The sequence below is a fragment of the Brachycentrus maculatus genome, unplaced genomic scaffold (genome assembly GCF_059751285.1).
Source record: "Brachycentrus maculatus isolate JH-2025_06_01 unplaced genomic scaffold, ASM5975128v1 h1tg000055l, whole genome shotgun sequence".
In the NCBI taxonomy this organism is placed as follows: Eukaryota; Metazoa; Arthropoda; class Insecta; order Trichoptera; family Brachycentridae; genus Brachycentrus; species Brachycentrus maculatus.
This window is the reverse complement of record NW_028280809.1, coordinates 4,079,212-4,103,792: the sequence shown is the minus strand read 5'-3', so window position 1 is coordinate 4,103,792 and position 24,581 is coordinate 4,079,212. Positions and strand designations below refer to the sequence as shown.

Genomic DNA, 24,581 nt, shown 5'->3' with positions numbered 1-24,581 from the left:
GAATATATATATATATATATATATATATATATATATATATATATATATATATGTAAATATATACATATAAATATATATATATAAATATATATATATATATATATATATATATATATATATATATATATATATATATATATATATATATATATATATATATATATATATATATATATATATATATATATATATATATATATATATATATACATACATTTTTTGCGTTAAGGCAGAAATAGGACAATGTATAATGTTGTTTATGTTACTGAGTCTGTGTGTTTAGTATTTAGATGTAAACGGACAAATTGTCGAAACGCTTTATATGGCCGATCTATACTCACCCTTGTACGTTACTGCGCCACGTACAGAGGGAATGCTTTAGTTCGCCTATTACCTTTCCACTCTAAATACTCACGCCCGTGTGAAATCCGTAGGGAATGTATTCCAAAATGCAGATAAACGAAGCTTAATGAATCCTTTATTACTGATTGGCAAATGAACTGACGGTTAAAGCGTAAATAAACGAGGCACAGGCCATTAATACATATAGAACAAAATTACAACTATGTTGTTTTTTCAACAATAATTTTATTTGACCAACAACCGGGATTCGACATCACCAATCTAATGATTGTTGAAGGATTGCTGGTCAAAAAAAAATCATGTGAAAAAAACTGCATAGTTGTCATTTTATTCTATAAAATGCAGTTCCACCATGAGATGTGAGTACAAAACTTTATTAGTTTATACTAAAGTTCACTTGATACTAACAAACTAATCTGCACAATCGCAAAATTGTATTATGTATAAGGGTTTCGAAAATGTATAGATGCCTGAATATATGAAGAATAAAAAGAGTCTGAGAGAATTTAAAATGGAATGCTTTCTGTACTGTAAGAAGATAAGATGTAAATATACTTGTATATGATGTAAATTAAGTTAAAATAATAGTTCGTATTAAATGTAATACAAACTTCTTTAAACCCTTATCCGCACCCCAACAGTGCATAGGGCACTGCATCATATAAACGCAGTGTTATCTTGATCGTTAATACAGAAAGGGAAGGTGGACAGCCCTCCGCTTCAGGTACCAGTCCAGGGTAATATTGAATAAATATTTGAGTGAATAAATCACTTAAATTTATTTACCCCCTCCCCCCCACACGATAGCCAAGCGTGCTGACCATTACACTACGGAGGCTGGTAAAATATAAGCTAACTGAAGAAATAAAAAAATTTATTATTTCGAGAAATAAAAATACTTTGTGTTCTGATCCACTCACATTTTTATTAACCAACTAGTTAACATTTTTATTAACAACCTGAAGAGGGCAACAGGTTGTTGCCGAAACTAGTTGGTTAATAAAAATGTGAGTGGATCAGAACACAAAATATTTTTATTTCTCGAAATAATGTATCAATATGATCCACAAAGTTAATGCTTTCAATATTAAAAAAAATAGCTAAAATCACGCCACATCCTGACAGGACTAAGAAAAGAGAATACAACGCCACACCACTCTGTCTTTGCAAACAATCTTCGCCTCTTCCACATTCATGCATCTCTTCACACATACCCGCCAATAGGCCTAGCAACATTTAAGTATTTGATATGCTTCATCATACTAAGTTTTCCTCGGCCTTTCTCTGTTTCTTTTTCAAACTAAATTCGTCTCATGCATTTGGTTCACTGTTTTTTCTTCAGTTATTCGTTTTCTCTTATTTTTGTCTTCTAAGTTTTCTAAACCGCTTTTTACGAGTTAGAAAATACACCCATTATATGTATACGTTTTCAAAGATATTATCATTTTACAAGTTCGGATGTTTTCTTGTTAGAATACTAACAGGGTGGGAAGAGAGTTTTCTGGGGGTTAAACTACATTAAACTTCAAAATCACGATTTATAACAAGCACACAACTCGATTCTTATTTGTCTAACCCTTTAACTCCTATTCATTCAATATATTTATTTAAAAATATATATATTTTTTAAAAGTCGATACACCATTTTATTGTGACATTTTATAGTGATGTATTATTCCATGTATGTATTTTAAAATAATATTCGTTATTTACTGCTTCACTAAAAAACTAACAAACCATCACGCCGCTTCCCCGCAGGGGTAGGTAGAGAGAAAAGAAAGCGACACCATTTTGTCTTTGCAAAGTTCACCTCTTCCACATTCATCTAGATGCATGAATCCTTATACACACCCGCCAATTATTCCAATGCCGCTTTCAAGTATTTGACATATTCATCGGTCTTCCTCTGCCTCTTTTTCCAACTAAATTTGCCTCAAAAAATTGTTTGTAAATATCCAGATTTTCATATTTTTCTTCATCTATTTTTGAGATGTCAAAAAATAATATTTCAAAAATAACTCCTAATTAGAGATCCAGATTTGTGAACAAGTATTTGGACACACACAAAATGTTGTAAATTATATATGTACTTGTTTTTCTAGATCCTAATTCCAATAAAAAACAAATATTTACAGCATTTTGAGGTCCAGTGAAGTTCTAGTAATTCAAGAATAATGTTTCAAAATTGGTTCCAATATATAGAACTTCCAAGAATTTGTATGTGTGATAATGGGTTGAATTTGTTAATGTTACACGTGTGTAAAGTGATCACTTAAACCAGCCTATGACGGTCGTCAGCCCCGTAAATGCCCAGACTTCCATATTCTTCTTCATCTTTGATGAGTAAATAATAAAAAAACAAATAATTTTTTTCCTTAAATTAAGCAACAACAAAAAATACTTCATGTGCAAAAGGATTAAGAGAAATACAGCAGCAATATAAATTATACATGAAAATATTGTCTCGGAGTTTATCCATTGTTCAAACTCAATTGTGGGTGAAATAATACAGAATAACGAAGAGAATTTCTAAATGTTTTTCACAAATTCCATTAAAACAGGCAACAAAATCTCAAATCAATATCATGTTTATAGAATATGTATTTTTCTGAAAATGAGCGAAACTTTAGATTATAACTGACAAAGAAATAAACGTTTATTTGTAAACGAGTACATATGTAGTCAATTTAAAAAAGATCACTTTAAATCATAATGTTTGTAGCGGTTTGACTTACAATTGTGTCGGCTACTTTCAAAATTCGCCAGATCCAATTTTATAACATTTTAAAACACATAATATATCGGAATGCATGCCAATTGTGAGGTTTATTGTTTAAAATGATATCCTTGAAAACCATGCTAAAAAATAATTAAAAACAGTGTTGTATTTCAAATTCCGCTATATTCATGGAACTTGCCTTCTGACCCATATCGGCCAATCAGAAAGCGGGTATTGGTCAAAAATTAAGATGACCTCATTATCGGTTTGTGTCTTGTGTTTTTTTTTAAATGCTGAATAATTGTCTTAAAAAATGGGAAAATTCTCTAATTCATAATATTTTTTCTAATATAAATAGACAAATCTTTTAAGCATAAATGTTACCCGGAGAATTTAGCACTTTTTTTTTAATCGACTTACATGGATCTGGCGGATTTCGATAGCTGATTTCTTCTTTTTTCTTTTAGGAGATGCCTGTCATCCTTACGAGCCCTTCAAGTGTCCTGGGGATGGAAACTGCATCTCCATCCAATATCTGTGCGATGGAGCACCAGACTGCTCTGATGGATATGATGAAGACTCGCGACTCTGCACAGCTGGTGAGTATCAGTATAAGAATATTTTGAAGTTGAACTTTCTAAAAGTAGGCTTGAAAAATAGGCCTCCATGGTGAACGGGCGCTCCTCTTTTATCCGTGGCACGATCAACACTAAACTAATCTCAAAAATAAAACTTTAGATCCCGTGCTTTTCAACGCGCTATAAAAACGGGCTCTAGAAATAACATATTGTGACCCGAGTTTCAAATAAGAAAGTGACCGCGCCCCACCCTGTATTTGCGACTAGAATTTGAACGTGAAAATCATCATTTTATTATTATCATATCTACAATCGAACGAGAATCTAGAGTGAAATTTCAAGGACCCGTCACGTGTATTAGCCACATTACGTTACATGAGAGAGAAGAAAGATACAACGTATTTTTTGAAATACATAAAAAATTATATTCTGATAAAAAGTTAATTGAAAATATGCTTTTTCAAAATACTGATCACCTTGCCTTCAAGTGGTTAAACGAACAAGACAACAATACGTCGATACTATATGTGCCTTTTTCACCATTGGGTACGGATAAGAGCGAGATAAAAAATAACAATATAAAATAATTTTATACGTTAAAATGCACCGCACGCACCTACTTTTTCAATGACAATAAAAATATTAATGGATTTGGCGTTTAATTTTTTTAACTCCATTTTAATACATAAAGACAAAAAAAAAAAAAATAATAATATAATTAGAATGTAACATTGTTTTTAAAATCACTATAAATATTTTATTTTAAACTTAATTATAATGTCTACCGGTTTCGAAGTGCACCGCTCGAAACCGGTAGACTTTATAATTAAGTTATAATAAAATATTTATAGTGATTTTGCAACAAATTTACATTTTAATTGTATAATCGAAAATCACAAAGTTAGTGCTTCAAATATAAATCATAAAAGAATAGAAGTTTATAAAAATCAAAATGCTTTAATTTTCTTCGTACGCGTAATATATGTAAATTTGTCTTTAAAATAAGTCTCTTTTGTTGAGAATTTAATCAAAACTTACTTAAGAATGGCCATAAGTTCTTACATATAATATATGAAACATTTCCATTTTAAAGACGAAGGCTGTTCATAATTGTAAACTGTAAGTGGAGTAATAATAATCTATAGTTATGAAAACTTTATTTATATGTATATATACATATATATATATATATATATATATATATATATATATATATATATATATATATATATATATATATATATATATATATATATATATATATATATATATATATATATATATATATTTATATATTTATATATATATATATATATTTATATATATATATATATATATATATATATATATATATATATATATATATATATATATATATATATATATATATATATATATATATATATATATATATATATATATAACTATAGAACTTTGTTTGAAATGATTTACTTTGGAATATTTTTAGCCATAAGAAATTATTATATACCATAAGAAATTCAATTTGTTATGGTATATAAATTCGTTTTAAGCAAAGTTTAAGCGTCAATCAAAGTATTTGGGATTTAAGAGCTTTGCGTCTTGAAATGGATTATAGAAAATTGTCTTTCACCAAGATGCAAAATGTCGTTACTTGTAATACGCGGTTACAGTAATGTAGTATGTAAATTTTAAAGCTTAGCTAATCTTGATAAAGTGGAATGGGTATATCGTCGACGAAGGAGTTACAGGGATTAAGATTAAAAAATAAATTTGAAGAGATTATCTATGTTTGTAATAAGTATGAATTTGCATAGAAATAAACGCTCAGACAGGTATTTGCATATTGTATTTAGTTTGTACACAATATTTTTCATGTGAATAAGGCGTTTATTATATACGTATACTTAAATCAATTTAAAATCACGTTTTTAAACGTTTCTCAAAAGTATGTGAATATAATCCAGGATTCGGACCTCACATACAAATTTGAAGAGTCTCTGCTATCTTAAAGCTTTCCTCATCCCACCATAAATGGCTATTGTGAACTTGATCATACTGTGTTATGAGTTTGATCAATATATCTAAAAGTTTCAATAATTATGAGTAGTATTGTTGTCAATTATGGGTAGAATTGGTGAACGTTACACGTGTGAAAAGTGATCACCTAACCATTCCTATGACGGTCGTAAGCCCTGTATAAGCTTAGATTTTCATATTCTTCTTCAACTATGTCGAGATGTCAAAAGATAATATGAAAAATAACTCCTAATTGGAGATAATCCAGATTTGTGAACACGTATTTGGACACACTCAAAACGTTGTTAATAAGTAAAAATTTGCATATCGCTCAATCCTTTCAACAACGTCATATATCAAAAAACTTGATTTTTCAGTAGATCGTTTTTAAAGTTTAAAAATACAATGAAATGTTTAAAAAATAAATATCAAGCCACTTATTGAACTTTTTACTGTGCAACAGATGGTTTTATGTAAAACCGAATGTTTTTTCCCCACTAGAAAAATATTTAGTTTATTATAAAATTAAAATAAACAATACCTTTTCTTCAAAATGCAAAAACAACACTTTCTGCCCTGTAGCGGGTGAATATTAAGTTTAAAATATGCCGCTTTTGCCGGGATATAGTACATTTATACGTGTGAAAAATTGCTAAAACGATTTTTGATATATGACGTTGTTGAAAGGAGTGAGCGATATGTTTGATGGGTACATTCCTTCTAATAGAATTAACGCGCAATATGCAAAAAAATCGAAGTAAATGTTGCAAAAGTAAACGTATTTAAATTTCAATTACTGTCGTATTAAATATCTCAGAGAACAGAAACTTAATTTCTATCAAAACTTTGATAATTGAAAAAGTTATGTAAGCTAAATGAAAACGGGGATGTTATTTAAACTAAAACTGTATCCAAACAAGAGATAAAACCGCGTAGGGGTAGATATATAACGTGCAACTATGTACCGTATGTTATTATGTTTTATACACAAGCACATCTAAGCTAGCTGCAGGGTGTATGACAAACTGGCGAATGCATGAAATTTGTATAAAACTTGTGGTATATAATACTAAACATTGATTTATAATATGGAAAAATTAATATATTGTTTTATGACATCTCAACATAGATGAAGAAGATTATTGAAGTCTGGGCATTTATGCACAGTAAAAATTTCATTTCTGCTCAATTAAAAAGTTTCTTCGTCTCATCAATAGATGTCAGTAGTGAAAATTCTCCAACATGATTCTTGTACAATGATTCGAAATTGGATGGTTTATATATAGAACATCCAAGAATTTGAGTAGTGTGGTTGTTAATCATGGGTAGAATATGTGAATATTACACGCGTGTAAAGTAAACACTTAAACCAGCCTATGACGGTCGTAAGCCCCATAAATGCCGAGACTTCCATATTCTTCTTCATCTAATGTTGAGATGTCAAAATGTCAATATTAAAATCATTGTTATTTATTTTTATTTTATGCACTTATCCCGTGTGGCATGAAATTAAATACAAATATTTAATTACTTAATTCAACTGGCCATACACTATACTCCGCCTCCGTAGTATAATGGTCAGCCTGCTCGGCCGTATTGGAGGTCCCGGGTTCGATTCCCAAGAGGGATCAAATAAATTTAAGTGATTTTTTCACTCTAATATTTATTCAATAATACCCTGGACTGGTTCCTGGAGTGGTAGGCTGATCATCTTTCCTTCTTGTGTTAAGATCGATCAAGATAACACTGCGTTTATATGATGCAGTGCCCCATGCACCATCGGGTGCGGATTACGGTTAGAATGAATTAATGAGCACACTACACTACGGAGTCGAATAATATGTACACACACACATATATACTCGCACCTGTGTATACCTATCTTAATTGTTTTAATGACAATATCTAGTTGCTTCAACGATGCCTGCCATTTTGTTTTTTTTTAACCTTAAAAATACAAATTGTACATTTTTATCTTGACTTTACATTAACTTTGTATTTTTATCACAGAACAGATCTTACAAATTTTCGGTTAAAATGTTTTCTTTGTTAAAAAATATTTGAATATAAAATAACTTTTTTTATCTCAGCCTTTAAGTGGACATTGTAAATTGTAATTATAGTAGCTATGTAAATGTAAAAAATACGAGTTGAGGTGTAGATATCTCGTAATACAAAAAAAATCTACACAAATCATTTAAAAAATATGTACATAACTATATTCATTTTCTTATTTAGCATAACATGATCATATTATTAATATTCTGTTTTCAAATAGGGACATAAAAATAAATATAACATTCGATCGTGTCAGGTTGTGGTCCCATGGTTAGTGTGGTGGACTGTTGAGTCAGAGTTTCTCGGTTCGAATCCACTCTACAACAATTTGATATCTATTTCTAATAATGACCGCTTATGCTGACAGAAATAATATGAAATTGAAGTATTTATGTAAATAATAAAAATATTTTACTTTTTAAAATAAAAAATCCTTATCAGAATGATTCAGTTTCTCTACGTCATGTGCCCATACCATCTCAATTGCTTTCCCTCTACCATACTATTGATAAACTCTTTATTTTGTCTCAAAGGGACACTCCTGTTGACCATCTAAGCATGCGCAATTCAGCAGTTATAAAATCATTTAAATATTTTAAAATAAGGACATATAAATGAATATTATATTCGATCTTAATCAAAATGATAATTTATTTTTCGTTTTCTCAAAAAAGTTGGTCACCACTGCACTACATGTTTAACTTATGTTATACATGTATACATTTTGTACGATAATAATTTTGAAGGCTTCCAACTTGTTTCTGAAGACATGAATATTTAACACGGTAATTATATGATTATTAGTCACTAATTTCCATCTCGACAATGTTAACTCTGTATAGTTAATTCAAAGTTAACTAAACTTGAATGTTCGTAACCGTCATAGGGTCGAAAGACAATACCCTCTAATTAATTCCGACGGAACCAACTCTCATCACTAAATCTCTAGCGATTTGATATGTAATTAATATAACAAGGGACCATCTAATTACTTGGTAGTCATTAATGTTAATAGTTTATGAGAAAATTGTTGTAATTACAGTGAAATTTCTTATAACGAGTACCTCTCATAACGAGCATAAAAATGTGTAAAAGTTGCTCCCTTAACGTGCGACATTTTGCATAACGAATTACAGGGAAAAGGCAAGTCCCCTTTTCACGACTTTTCACGACTTTCCAAACAAAAAATATTTCGCTTTAAGAGTAAGATTCTGGAAGGAATTATGCTCATTTTGAGAGGTTCCACTGTATATTAGCTTATGAACTATATTTAGTGGATGAAACCAAACTTTATATGATATAACTAGCATTACCGGTCCACGCATTAATGTAGATCAGTCTGTTGGCATTTCTGCCAAAAATTCCAATTCTATCAAAATCACAACTTACACACGATCGGAATCCAACAACAGCATATGTGTATCTTTTAAATATGAGTTCAATATACATGTTTAATAATAGGCAGAGTGCCGAACGTTACACAAGTGCATCAAATGCCAGCTCGTAAGTCTTGGGATTTACAGACCTCCATCTTTTTCGTATAAAATTCAATGGATACTTCAAATTACATCAAGTCAAGTCGAAACGCTTTTAATATAAATTTTATTTTTTCCATCAGACAAAGGTTTTTTACACTATAAACTATACTTTTTCATGGAAATCTGATCATTCCAGAGCTTGCGACCAATGAAAAAACTAAAAATCTTTGAAAAAACTTTTTTTTTAATCAATGATACATTGTATGGCAAAATAATCAACATAGTTACATTTTTTTTTACGTGCTACCTCACTAAGAGAGCAGATTGCTCGTGTTTAGAGAGGGAGTTCGCTTACAGGGTTTGTACATATAAATAAGAAGTAAAAATAAGAAATAATAAATGGTAATCAAACGGGAGTTTGCCTTATATGTTTTTGTAAATCATTTTTGAAAGATTTTAAATTAATTATATTTTTTATTCTTGCAGGTAGTTTATTAAAATGTTTTATTCCTATTAAAGAATAGTGGTTTTGAGCTGCACTAGTATTATATTTTGGGGTTTTTAAGTTATTTTGTGTGTCATAATATCATCATTATCATAAAAAACATAAATCATATTTTTTTTGTGGATTTTTAGAAGAATATATATTAAGAATTCAAGAAAAATTACTCATCATTATAATCTTTGTTACCTTTTAGAAAAAGTCCTGTTCCTTAACCCTATTTATTTCCCTACCAACCTCTATATATACCTGAGTATTTTTGCTCGTTCACCTGCCGATTAAAACAACTGTAGTTTTTTTTAACCACTCGTGTGTAATGAAAAAAAAACTCAATAAGTGGTATTAAACGATTTTTTTTAAATAAAAATTACTCACATATGCAAAGGGATAATGAATCACACATTTAAAGTTAGTTGTGTAGGTATAAAAAAAAAAATTGGATAATTTTTGTGGCTCGATTTTCGTAAAATACTGCCTCAAAGGTACTTTTAATAATAATAATAAAACCCTTATCCGCACCCCAATGGTGCATAGGGCACTGTTTCATATGCAGTGTTATCTTGATCGTTTACACATAAAGGAAAGATGATCAGCCTTCCGCTTCAGGTAACCAGTCCAGGGTAATATTGAATAAATATTACAGTGAAAAAATCACTTATATTTATTTGACCCCCCCTGGGAATCGAACCCGGGACCTCCAGAACGGTACCCAAGCGTGTTGACCATTACACTACAGAGGCGGAGTTTTAAAGACTTAGATATTAATAGGATGATGATGATAATGAAAGATAAAAATAAAAATATAAATATAATAATAAAACGTCTTCAATCGGTTTTGAGACGTCGCGTCGCGACGCGTCGAGGGATTGGGTGTATGTATAGTGTATATGGTAGACTAGAACTGAGTTTTTAGAATCAACGAGTTTCTGGGTTATTTCTAATAATGTTTATTGTTAGTGCACATGCGGACAGTTTTAGTGCTCATTTTTGCTTTTCATGGTGTCTTAAACACCATTATCACCCTAGAACAGAGTAAACTGTATCACGAAGTACAATTGAGTGGAATATACTGTTTCGTTATTGCACAGCGTTGAAGATAAACATATAGAATATATATACGAAAGCACAATTCTAAAAGCTTTTAGAATACTTTTTATATGATATTGCAAACTTTAGCCTCGATGTGAAACTTTGATCTTTTTAAGAATTAATTAAAGAAAAAGCGTAGTATAAAACTTGTGTAACAATTTATTTTAAAAAAACCTTACAAGTCCCACTTCTCACAGATGAGAGAATTTTTTAAATAATTTTTTGTCATTTTTTTTCACTCTACGCATTATACAACAAAAGATATTTTAGTTATCTTAACTTGAAACGAAAAATCTATCGTTTTTTATACGAAGAATAAGAAAGTCTATGATCTGGTATTTCGCTGGCTTAAGCGATCATTTTATACACTTGTGTAACGTTCACCATTCAGCCTAATATTGAATATACATATATATTTCAATAGAAAGGAAGATGAGCAAATATATAACTTTCGACTTTTTCTTTTTCTTTTCATTTATAGGCGTTAAAATTTTATGATTATTTATTTAAAAATTGGAAGTTCGCTGGATGAAAATAATCTTAACGCGTTGAAAGTAAAATTTTTCCGTACATATTTGCATCATACTAACTTTTTATTGGGATTATATATATTTTTTAATCTTCGTGATGATCTTTGCGAAGAAATATTTTACTTCAATGCTGTTTTATTTAAAGTAAACCTTAGCAGCTAGAACTTCAGTATGGAAATCTACTTACGGTAAAGGGCCGAACATAGAACTTTAAAAGATTTTGTCAAATAATCACGGGACTACATTTTTATTACAAAGCAGATATCTCATAAGCAAATAGCTAAGGCCGTGTCTGAATTCCGTTAAATGATAAAATCAATAACGGAGAGGGATAAAAAAAATACTAACTCAATACAAGTTTAATGTTATAATGGTGTGGCCAAAACAATTGATTTTTAAATTTTTTAAGTGATTTAAGTGTAACTTGGTAAATACCACCATTTCTTACTTCATTCTGAGTAAACGAAAATTTTTATTTTTATGTATATAAATAAATAAATGCTCGTTATATAGATATTTAAAAAAAAATGAATAACCAGGGTTCACACCATTTCGCCATTGACAATGACGTAATCTCAAAACTTGGCCGATGACCCCGTTCGCATAAAATTGAGAAGGATTAAATAACAAAATCAAAAAAATTAATCAAACGTTCAAAATATATCTTCAAATCGCAAGAATATTCAATTACGGCCTTTTCGAAAGACCTATCCTGATTGATATTCAATATCACACCATTAATATTTCGTGTTTCCAACCTCCACGCCTTTTTCGAAGAAAGCCTTCGGGCCTTTTGAAATAAGCTCCCTGAAAGATTTTCTATTTCACTCCGTAAAGTCATGAATTTTCAGGAACACCGCTTTACATCGTTAAATATACAACGCTTTTTTTGTTCAACCAGACAACTTTTCAAATGTTCCTCTAAAAACTAACTTGTATTTAAAATATTGGCTACATTTTTCAAAAGAAATAAGGATTTATATTCTACATTTTTCCGCAACTAACTCTGTAAGTTGCTTAAAATTATTATGCATCATTTGTTCCCTTCATGCTGCCTCAATCTTTAAAGTTTTTTCTTTAAAAAGTGATTTTTTATATTTTTTGCTACAGCCTGTACTTTTCACATTCACAAACTAAGTATCCTTGTTTTCAGAATATGAAAACATTTCTCATTTTTAGCAATATAAATTTCCCTACATTAATTCATTTAACAACAATACTAATTCTTGATATTTTCATCAAATTTCATGAAACTTTCTTGCTAAACTTACATTCAGGATCTCATATTAAAATTCAAAATAATTCATTTCTAAGAAATTAATTTGATGAACTTAATATCAAGCTACAACATTTTGAATGTATCCAAATACTTATTCATAAACATGAATTTTCTCTTCTTATTAGTTTTAAATTTTGACATCTCGACATGAATTTTTGGAATTTTAGAGTTTCAAATTTATGAGTAGTATGGTTGTCAATCTTGGGTAGAATGGTGAATGTTGCACGTGTGTAAAGTGATCACTTAACCAGCCTATGTTAGTTCATAAGCTCTGTAAATACTAAGTCATCCATATTCTTTGTTAAGGTATCAGAATGTGAATATGTTGCTTTTCCAACTACCATTTAAAACCATCTCAACTATAAATACTTTAACCCTTTTTACTCCTATATCGAATATGACTCGACATCGTAATTATTACGCCTGCTCTGATATCGAGATTAGCTAGAGTCCACAAACTGTCTCCATGCTTTTCTCGTGTGTCGCATGTCGGCCGACAGCTCCCTTGCATCCTCCAAAGTCAGATCGGCGTCCCGAAATTCTGACGAGAATTGTCGACGAATTGTCAGAGTAAATAGCCAAGCCAAACTGAATTGCGTTTTCTTAACGACAGTTGTGACCAAGATTTGCTGCGTCCTATGTCTTATCTCTTCATTTTTCTAAAATTCTCCGCAGACACCTATTCTCATTCCTATTCTCACATTTATATTAAGCTTGAAAAAAAATTATCTTTGATTTATTAACTTAACCTTATTTTCTCCACTATTGCCACGTCCGCAAGAGATCCTTGTTAGCTTGTTTATGAGAAAATGTTATCGGCCTTAAAATTTCGCCAAAAGTACTTAACGAAGACATGCAGACAGTCGCGCTTAAATTATTTACGAGAATATCAACGAGCGCCAGAATACGAGCTTTTAACATAAAGCTTCGCAAGGCGATGCCAATGGCCTCGTTAAGCAGTAGCTGTCCTAGGGCACTTAATTTATTTGAAACACTCCCTAAATTCCGGAATCGAATTGGATACTTTCGCCTCTAGAGATAAACAAACTTTTTTCAACAAAATCAAGAAAACCTTTTACTTGTGATGGAACTTTCATTTCACCCATAATTTAGGTGGGACTTTCTAAACTAAATATGCATACTCTTGTGAATTGATTATTTAATGTGGAATTTTACAAATATTATTGTTTTTAATTGCGAAATAAAACTATTTTTGTGAAGGTATATTTATAAATATATTCATTAAATTTAAAGTTTAAGGAAAATAATAAAAGACATTGACATATTTGGTTAAAATTCGTCGTAAAAGTTAAGGTTGGGTTAAATAAGGTATGAAAGTAAACAGAAACCATTATCTATGTAAGATTCTACCCAATTACGTTTAAACCAATCATTTTCTATTTATTATGGTGTTTATATGTATTACAACGAATATACTAAGTTAATTGTTATATTTACTAGTGTATATAGAAATATTAGATTCAGTTAAATAAAATATCTTTTCATATCTAAATTGACTTGATATTTGTTTACACCACGTATTATCTATTCAATCAACAGATATAACCTTGAATAAGGGTTTTGATAATTTTGAGTAACGTTAATTTTTGTTTGGGCACCCTTGATTATATATTCGTGTAGTGAAACTCGAGTTTCACCGCAAAACACCAAGCCTATAAGAAACGGAATGTAGTTAGAACACAGACAGTGAGTTAGTTTAGACAGAAACTAAAATTTGAACATCTTCCCAACATTTCGAAGCATTAATTGTTTTTAATCAACTCCAACCCTTAAAACTTTTGTACCTAATAAATTACAAAAGTTAAAACATTGAAGGTTACAGACAAATCATCGCCATAATACTGTTTTAATTCATAAATAATTATATTCTGAATAGAACCAATCTAAAAATGAAATATGTGTATATATATATATATATATATATATATATATATATATATATATATATATATATATATATATATATATATATATATATATATATATATATATATATATATATATATATATATATCATAATAGTTTATGCTTGTAAAGTCCCAAAAGAAGAAACCATTTTTAAGAAAAAAACACTAATTCTCTAACTATTTAAGGGCGAAAAACACTTCTCAAATACAAATCTCAAGAAAAGTTCATCTTCCAGATCCCAACATGACTTTACAATACCAAAATGCAATACCAAACAATTCCAATAATCATAGTAAAAATAAATTTAAATTACAAAGAAACATAAATAATACATTATAAGTGTAAGTCCCTCTCCAAGCACAAGACCATTTTTACATTCTTTTCTTTTTTTATTTGATAATTTGATTGATTCAATATTGATATAGTGATAAAAGTGTGGTTATTAATCATGGGTAGAATTTGTAAATTTTACACGAGTGTATGTGATCACTTAACCAAGCCTTTGACGATCGTAAGCCATGTAAATGCCCAGACTTCCATATTCTTCTTCAGCTATGTTGATTTGTCAAAAACGTAAGTGATAATGTATTTCTAACTAACTAACTAACTAACCATCACGCCGCTTCCCCGCAGGGGTAGACAGAGAGAATAGAGCGCCACACCACTCTGTCCTTGCAAACATTCTTCGCCTCTTCCACGTTCATGCATCTCCTCATACATACCCGCCGATTGTTACGACTCCTAACCTGACCACTTTCAAGTATTTGGCATACCTGATCGTGCCATGTTTTTCTCGGTCTTCCTCTGCTTCTTTTCCCGCTAACATTCGCCTCATAAATTTGTTTTACCGTTCTTTCCTCACTCATTCGTTCTACATGTCCAAACCATCTCAACACACCTTTCTTAATTTTATCGATAATGCTTATCTCAGCTTTGCATTCCTTCCTTATTTCACTATTCGCACATCTATCATACATCGTTTTGTTACACTTTCTTCTGAGAGATCGCATTTCGACTGCATTCAGTCTACTTTCATTCTTCTTTTGCCAACTCCATGTTTCACTTCCATACATTAGAGTTGGAACCAGGACTCCGTTGTGCACTGCCAGTTTAGCTTCCGCTGATAGGTTTTTATTTGCTATAACTGATTTCAGTGCACCGTTCACTTTGTTCCCAGCATTCACTCTCCTTTCTATATCTTTATCAATCTTTCCATCCCTAGAAAACATACTACCCAAATACACGAGATCATCTACCTGTTCCAGAATGTATGTCATAATGAAAATTTCATACGTTACCACTAAATAATAATAATAATTAAATTAACGGTAAACTTATTGGTAAAACATATTTATTGTATCCATAGTATTGCCGGTTTTAGTATTTTTAATAAGATTATTTTTAGTTTTGTTATTTTTTAAGTGATTATTTTAAGTTATGTTATTTTTAAAGTGATTATTTTAAGTTATGTTCTTTTTTAATGTGATTATTTTAAGGTCAAAAGGCTTCGTGGGAAGAACGGTGGGTAACTTAAGTTGGTAATTCAACAACGTTTACTAAAATGTTTTGCCAAAGCTAATGAAGCCAAATTCTATTTGTTTTGAACTTCCTGATAAATATTTATCCCCACAAAGGTTCAGGGGAATTAATCAAAATAAATGTAGACAGAAATACGAATTTAACTTTGCTCTTGGGCGTATAGTAATTCAAACAGAAAGTCTTTAAGAGGTTAGTTTTACAAAATAGTAAATAAATACAAAACTTAACCGAAAATATCTAAAATTCTTGTTAAAACTAATGTGTAAAGGCAACGAGCCGTAACTCAATTTGCGGCTGTTTAGCGTAACACGGCTCAAAGCATTTTTATAACCAATCTCTATCATATACAATCACAGATTTTGCTCTATCTCTTTCCTGTACTGAGATATTCATTATCCAAATAGCCGTATTAATTGTACAAAATTGTATTAATTTTATTAATATATAATAAAATTAATACAATATTGTAATATAATTTAAAGTTTTGGTCAAGTCAGCCATAAATTTCGTTTTTCTCAAAACTACTATTTTTAACTTGCGACTATTTGCCTTATTATTAGAATATTAGAATAGTGGTATTATTTCCTATAAAAATTTAACAATTTACGTGCCAATGTCTGTGCGCGACGGATTCTTCAGTTCTTTGGACACGTTGCGCGGGACAATGAAGATAGCTATGGACGACTTGATGATACGAGAAAGCTATGACTGGTTGTGATCGGCAGCCTAAAGTTAAAGAGAGGAAGTTCTCTACACGATGGACTGATCAAGTTAAGGCAGCAGCACGCACCTCGGTGATTGAAGCGCTACGTGCAGCGCAGTCAAGGGATAACTGGAGAAGAGTCATTTCTTCCACAAGGGTCACAACCCTCAGTAAGGAGGAATAAGATGGAGAAGAAGTCTAAATGGGAATAACTTCTGACAAAGCAAGGATTTGTATCCCAAACTTAGGAATCCAAACACTGCTAAAAGATAAAAACTGGACTCGATTTTATCGAAAAAGTTGCCGGCTCACGACTCACCTCTTTATCCGTTTCTTATAAGATGTTTTTTTTGTGAAAAAAATTAAATCATTCATTGAAAGACTCTTTAGCCTAAGGATATAGAAGGAAATTTTTCGATAATAAAATAAGGCACGGCCAAAACCACTTTAAATAAATATTTAAAGGACCAAAGTGGAATAATTTATTAATCATCATACAACTTTTCATGTTGATAAAAAATTAACATTTAAAAAAAATTGTCAGGGTTGCTTTTAAGTCGAGTTTAGAAAATTGCTTTTCAAGTCCTTAGGTACATAAAAAAAATATTTATTAATGTATAAAAATAGATGAAAAGGTAAAGTAATTTTAAGCTGCTTTATTATTTCTGTTATTTACTATTTTTCCTATTTTTCCTCGATTTTTAACCATCAAGATTACGCGAAAATTAGATAAATATACTTTTAACTTAATAATACAAGCATTATACTATATTTTTTTTAAGATGAAGCAAAATCTAAAATCAAATTATGAAATACTTGTAATGTTTGGTTTTATGCAAGTCATGTCGGTTTTCGCTGTTCACTATTAACTAAACTTGTCTTTTTACTAATTAAGTTATGTTTTAAATTATTTAAAAAAAAAACACTAGTTTTTATACCATTTGAGTTTATTTATGACTACTAGTTTCAGAAGCTAAGCTCCCATCCTCGGGTCTAAATGTTCTATAAATAAGGAGAGGGGTAAATATCAATATATATAATAGCGCGCTAATAGATAAAATGTTAAAAAATAATAAGAAAAATAATTTAACTAATAAATATATATATATTTAACTTCTAACAATGATTTAATGAAAAATCAATCTTGGCGAAAAATTGTAAACACGGGTTCAATAACTAAAAATATTTCGAAAATATTAACCTCGAAACTAGTAGTCATAAATAAACTCAAGTGGTATAAAAACAAGTGTTTTCGTTAATAATTTTAACATGCCTAACCACAAAGTAAATGCCGAAACGATAAATAAAAGTTATGTTAAGTTACCTAAATGGGTCCCAAGGCTAATAAAATTAAAAATAAAGCATATTTCTAATATTTTATTTTTGATAAATTCGCCCCTGAACACACGCTCACGTTCCCTTCCAAGTTATGTATCTATCCCTAATAACAATAACAATTCAATCGGATTGGAACTACTTGTAATCCTGGAATTAGCAATTGATTGACATATGCACATTGCATAAAGTAATTAAGGACTTCAAATACAGGAACGTTGTGCTTGATTGTCATTCATTAACAATATACCTTTGAATAAACAGACATGGCATTCCAATTACTGTCTTAATTCTAAGGACTATATGGTCTTCCTTTGGATATGTTGGATTGTATTATGTTACGTAAGGGATGTATGTGCCTTCGAAGAATAAACAGTACATTTAAAAAAATCAAACTTTCATTCATTCGTTTTATAATCATCGTTCGACCCTTTTTCTCAAAAAGTTGGTGAAGAAATAGAAAATCTGGATAAAACCTTTGACACCAAACTCGTATAGCACAAAAACAAAATAACCAACAAATTTATGAGAATGCTCGGTTTCATAATAAGGATTAATAAAGACTTGAATAGTATAAATACACTCAAACTCCTGTATACAAAGTTAGTAAAGAGACAATTGGAATAAAGATTGCACTAATAAAAATCATCACTATCAGAGAGCAGCAAGAGAGATTAAAACGCACCGATTAAATTTATCCATTATAGCATGGAGAAGAAATGCTTAGAAAGCTCAGAATTGTTATTGTACAACATACATACATACATTCACAACATAAATAAAATAAATAAAATCAGTGTATGACAGAATTAAAAACGAAGATATGAGAAATGAATGTAAGGCTAAACTTAAAAAAAGATCTAGAAGAGATGACTAAGTGGAACGAATAAATAATAACGAGAGAATGACTATGTGAGTAAGAAAATATATGTGGCGAATGTTAACGGAAAAACAGAACGAGGACGGCCAAAAAGACTTGGCACGATCAGATCAATCAGAACCTAAAATCTGGCGTGTCAAAAGTCTGCGTAATCGGAGGCCACATATGACTAAATGTATGGATGTAAATGAAGCGAGGAGTGTATGTCAGGACAGAAGAGTGTGGCGTACTGTTCTCTCTGCTTAACCCTGCGGGGAAAAGACGTGATGGTAGTAGTAGTAGTAGCTTATTTTTTTTTATATTTGTTATTATTTTTTATTCAAGAGCTTGGATAGTACCCTGGTATTAGCTTAGTTTGTATAGTAAATAAAAACCGAGGAAGGCTGCATAAATGGGTCGAGTGCAAACTTCTTTGAAATGCGAGGATATTATGTTGTTTTCAGGAGCTAGTATAAGTAATTACAAAGGATACAACTTTATCCTTACCTCTATAATAAAGCTCTGAGATTACAGGATGTCGTAAATGAAAACCATTTTACATATAATAAGTTTATAGAATACATTGTTCACGTACATACACTACCATGAAGATTATTATAGGCTTCTGGATTTAAGGGTGCACTAAATTATTTTAGGGTTGGACCCATGGGTATCTATTTTAAATCTGGGCTCAACATGTGGATTTTGTATTTGACTAACTACGTCTATCTCACAAAACCATGTGTACTCACTCCCAAACCATTTTCGATTATTGATATATGCAAACGATTTTTTTAAAAATTAATATTATTATTATAAGTACAAAAATAATATATTTTATTAAAACAAAAAAGATCTCACAAAAGCATTGCCTGCGTGTGGGTTTACATTTTATTTCAAGTTATAATAAAGGGCACTGGGCAGAATACAATATATATCAGAAATATAAATAGATTAAAAGTGCTTATATAAACTACAAATATTTGATTTTAAACCGAAAACATAAATATGAAAATAAAAAGTTTGCAAATAAGTACCTTTGTGCCATATGATTTATAAGTTTTAAAGAAGAAGTTACTTAGATTTTTTTTAATTAAATAATTTGAGCGAAATTTTCAATCGAAACAAATTTAGTTATTATTTTTTGACATCTCATCAAAGATGAAGAAGAATATGGAAGTCTGGGCATTTACGGGGCTGACGACCGTCATAGGCTGGTTTAAGTGATCACTTTACACACGTGTAACATTCACCAATTCTACCCATTATTGACAACCACACTACTCAAATTCTTGGAAGTTCTATATATATGAACCAATTTAGAAACCTTGTTCATGAATCACTAGAACTTCACTAGAGACATCTATTGGTGAGATGTAAAGAAGCTTTTTATTAAGCAGAAACTCTTATATTAGTATGTGAGATCCGAATCCTGGATTATAATCACACACACGAGAAACGCCAGAAAATACCATTTTCATTTTTATTATTAAGCTTATAATTTGACCAGATAATTTATTTACAACATTTTGAGTGTGTCCAGATTTTGTGAACAAGTATTTGGACACACTCAAAATGTTGTAAATTTAGTTAATTTGTGTCTATCATATTGGTCAATAGCACACATAGGAATCCTGTTTCCATTTTGACATCTCAATATGGATGATGAAGAATATGGAAGGGTATTAACAGGGCCTACTACCTGTCATACGCTGGTTTAAGTGATAACTTTAAACTTACGTGTGAACCATGATTGACAACCACACCATTCAAATTTTTGAAGTTAGGTTTATCATTCAATTGTCACCATCATTCACGTGCTAATTCTCGGCACCATAGTGCGTGCTTGGTAATTAGTTAGTAAGACAGTTTAATAAATAAAAATACACCAGTTGTTTACGTCTCCTGTGTTGTTTCATATGTTTTGTTTTAAGTGTGAATTGTGAATTGCATTATCGATAAAATTTAAATGGTGTATTTATATGATTTGGAAATGTGAACCGAATGAGTGAAAAATGATAGTAAAACAAATTTATGAGGTGAATGTGGTTGGTAATAGAAGCAGAGAAAGATCGAGAAAAACTTGGCATGATAAAGTATTTAAAATACTTAAAAGCGATCAGGTCAGAAGTCGGAATTATCGTCGTGTACGTACGAGGAGATGCATGAACGTGGAAGGGGCGAAAATTGTTTGACAAAGACTAATTGCTGTGGCGTAATATTCTCTCTGTCTACTGCTTACGGGAAGTGACGTGATGGTTGGTTTGTTAGTTTTTTAGTTAGTTTAGTATGGGTTGTATTATACGAGTGTATGTTATACCTTGGATGTGGCGAACGTTTTTCTTACGGTTTTATTCAAAACCTTTTTTTATTGTTTTTAGCTAAGCGACCACCCGTTGAGGAAACGGCTTCCTTCCTGCAGTCTCTCTTGGCATCCCATGGACCTAACTACCTGGAAAAGCTGTTCGGCAGCAAGGCAAGGGATGCTCTGAGCCCTTTGGGAGGAGTGGAGAAGGTCGCCATAGCGCTGTCTGGTAATGACTCATATGATTTTCCTGTTTTATTTTATTTATTAGTTGCCTAAGAACATTCTACATGTCTATTGTATACTAGGATTTCAAGCATATTCAGTTTATATGTCTTTAAAATGATAGTGAATGTGTATAATTAATAATAATGTTTAATTGGCTTTATTTTTATTAATGTAACTATTTTTGTTAATGTAATGTAAAATTTATTATTGTTAATGTAACTATTGTTTATTATATACTTTTTTAAATGTAAAGCTGTTCAATTCCCGAACAAATAAAAATAAAATAAATTAATTAATAAGATTGATCCCTGAAAACAATTTTTTTATGTTCAAGTACTATTTACCCCCTGATTGCAAACAGATATATAAGATATCAAACGCTTTGATCAATATCACTGGTCTGTTTTTGGTTGGTCGGAACATATTGCTTTTTAGTAATAAGCCCGCCAATGTACTTATTTCTTTTCTATATTATTTTTTGACATCTCATCAAAGATGAAGAAGAATATGGAAGTCTGGGCATTTACGGGACTGACGACCGTCATAGGCTGTTTTAAGTGATCACTTTACACACGTGTAACATTCACCAATTCTACCCATTATTGACAACCACACTATTCAAATTCTTGGATGCTCTTTATATATGAACCAATTTTGAAACCTTGTTCTTGAACCACTAGAACTTCACTAGAGACATCTATTGGTGAGACGTAAATTTTGTAATGTATTCTTTTCTAGACATGATGTTTAAATAAATAAATTTATTGGGTTAACAGAGTCGCAGACAATTGAGGACTTTGGAGCCGCCCTGCACCTCATGAGGTCGGATCTGGAGCACCTGCGCTCAGTGTTCATGGCTGTGGAGAACGGAGACCTCGGCATGCTCAAGTCCCTGGGCATCAAGGACTCGGAGCTGGGTGACGTCAAATTCTTCCTCGAGAAGCTGGTGAACACGGGCTTCCTGGACTGAATAGCGCCCGAGCCTGCTTCTGAATACTACTATGTGCAGTCTCTTCCCCGCGGTCCCCTCAACCCTGGCTTCTACAGCTACCTCCCCTACGAGTCGTACAACTACAAATAGGCGGCCTTCTGCCTAGCTTGCATCTACCAAGAACTTACATTCTGAAATAATAATTCTAAAAAAACATGAGCATTTGCAAAATGGTGTTATGTTACGTAGCAATCTCCTTATCATTCATCGTTCACTTTGTGTAATATCACTTAAAAATTCTACATTTGAAAAACATAAACAATACGAAACATAACAAGTCACGTAACACTCTCATGATAATTCATCGATCACATTGTGTAAAATCACTTTGATTCTACGTTTGAAAAACATAAACAATACGAAACTTAACAAGTTACGTTTCACTCTCTTTTTCATTCATCGGTCACATTGTGTAATATCACTTTAAAATTCTACATTTGAAAAACATAAACAATACGAAACATAACAAGTTACGTTACACTCTCCTTATCATTCTTCGGTCACATTGTGTAATATCACTTTAAAATTCTTCATACGAAAAAAAAACTCAAGCAATACGAAAGTAATAACAAGTGACGTAACGCTCTCCTTGTCATTCATAGATCACTTTGTGTAATGCCACTTAAAAACTATACTTCACACTACATCTACAGTTGACGATGAAATGGTAACTCGAAACTAATCCAACACCATTAGTGGTAAAGTAAAAAATTTAAGTGGTATTACACAAAGTGAAATATGAATGATTAGGAGTGTTATATTACCATACCTCAAAATTAATTATGCTTTTTAAATACAAAATATATTACGTACTTAATATGGCAGTGGTTTTTTTATCACGACGAAAACTGTTCGTCGTAAACGTCCCGTAATCTCAGTCAGTTTATTTTTTTTAATCTATAAATTCACTTAAAACCATAAAATACCTACACTCACCCATTCATTTAAAACAAAACAATAACCAAAAGAAAAACGTCGGGTAACTTTTTTTTCTTTTTTCAATCGATTTTCTGTTATCAAGAAGAAAAAAAACTTTGGTTGCCATGCTATTGAAAATATATATCTCAAATAAAAATAAAAAAAGCAAAAATATTAATCAGTCCAGATTTCTAGTAAATATAATTAGAATGTAACTTTGTTTTAAAATATGGATGTTTTAAAAATGTTAAATCACGAAGTTAGTGCTTCAAATATAAATTATATAAATAATAGTTTTTTGGAAATCTAATTTTATATATAATATAATTGGATATGTTAAATAATCACAGTTTACCCTACATTACTAACAGTGAATATGGATCAATAACAAATTAATTTAATCAATTACTAATCAAGTCCTTAAAAAAAAACATATTAAAAATAAATTAAAAAGCAAGTTGTAGATTCACATATTTACAAAAGATTCGCCTGAAAATTTTAAGGCTGGTTTTATTTTTAAAAGAATCAAAACCTTTATATAAGTATATTTTGGAAGATTGTATTCTGGAAAGCTTTTAAACTCCCATTTCCTGAAAGGAAGAAACGTCTCTCCAAATGCGATTTAAGATAATAATTCATTTACACCCTGTCAGCAATAACTGAAATACAAGTGAAATATTCGGAGTTATGTTTACCTTATAAATTATTCAAAACAATGTCGTATTATTTTATACTGACGTTTTTTCAACGCCTTTTCAGAAACATTTACTAAATAAATATTTACGTTTTTATGTCGCTGTCCAAAAAAACAAAGAGAAATTAATTTGACTCGGATTAATTTCAGTATACATTTTCACTGTATCCATTAATTGGTATTAGATCAATTGCATTTTATTTCATTATTTAAAGTGTTAAAAATCTACAACAATTTTTTTTAAAGTGTTGCAAATGCTTATTAGAATTAAAACAACCTTTAAAAAAACGATGATATTTCTTGGTAAATGTAAGCGTATGTTGTACTTAACTGATTCATAACTCCTCTAGCCACCCAAATCTTCTCTCATTATCCCTTCTATGTATTCATAATATTTTTTCAATAGTTTGAAGCAATTAAACTTGAATTCCAAACTTTAGTTTTGCAATACACAAAAAATAAACACAAATTCATTAGTGAATTAAA

General features: G+C 30.5%; 1 protein-coding gene across 1 annotated transcript in view; it reads left to right on the top strand.

Moving 5' to 3' along the window:
* The window catches only part of LOC148311922 (IDLSRF-like peptide), a 101,126-nt gene extending 76,935 nt beyond the window's left edge, over positions 1–24,191 (top strand). The window contains exons 3-5 of the mRNA XM_088278221.1: positions 3,550–3,681; positions 21,341–21,493; positions 22,269–24,191. Coding sequence (XP_088134347.1) covers positions 3,550–3,681; positions 21,341–21,493; positions 22,269–22,462 — 479 coding nt within the window. The 3' untranslated portion in view covers positions 22,463–24,191. The remainder of the gene's footprint in view (positions 1–3,549; positions 3,682–21,340; positions 21,494–22,268) is intronic.
* Positions 24,192–24,581: the final 390 nt, after the last annotated feature.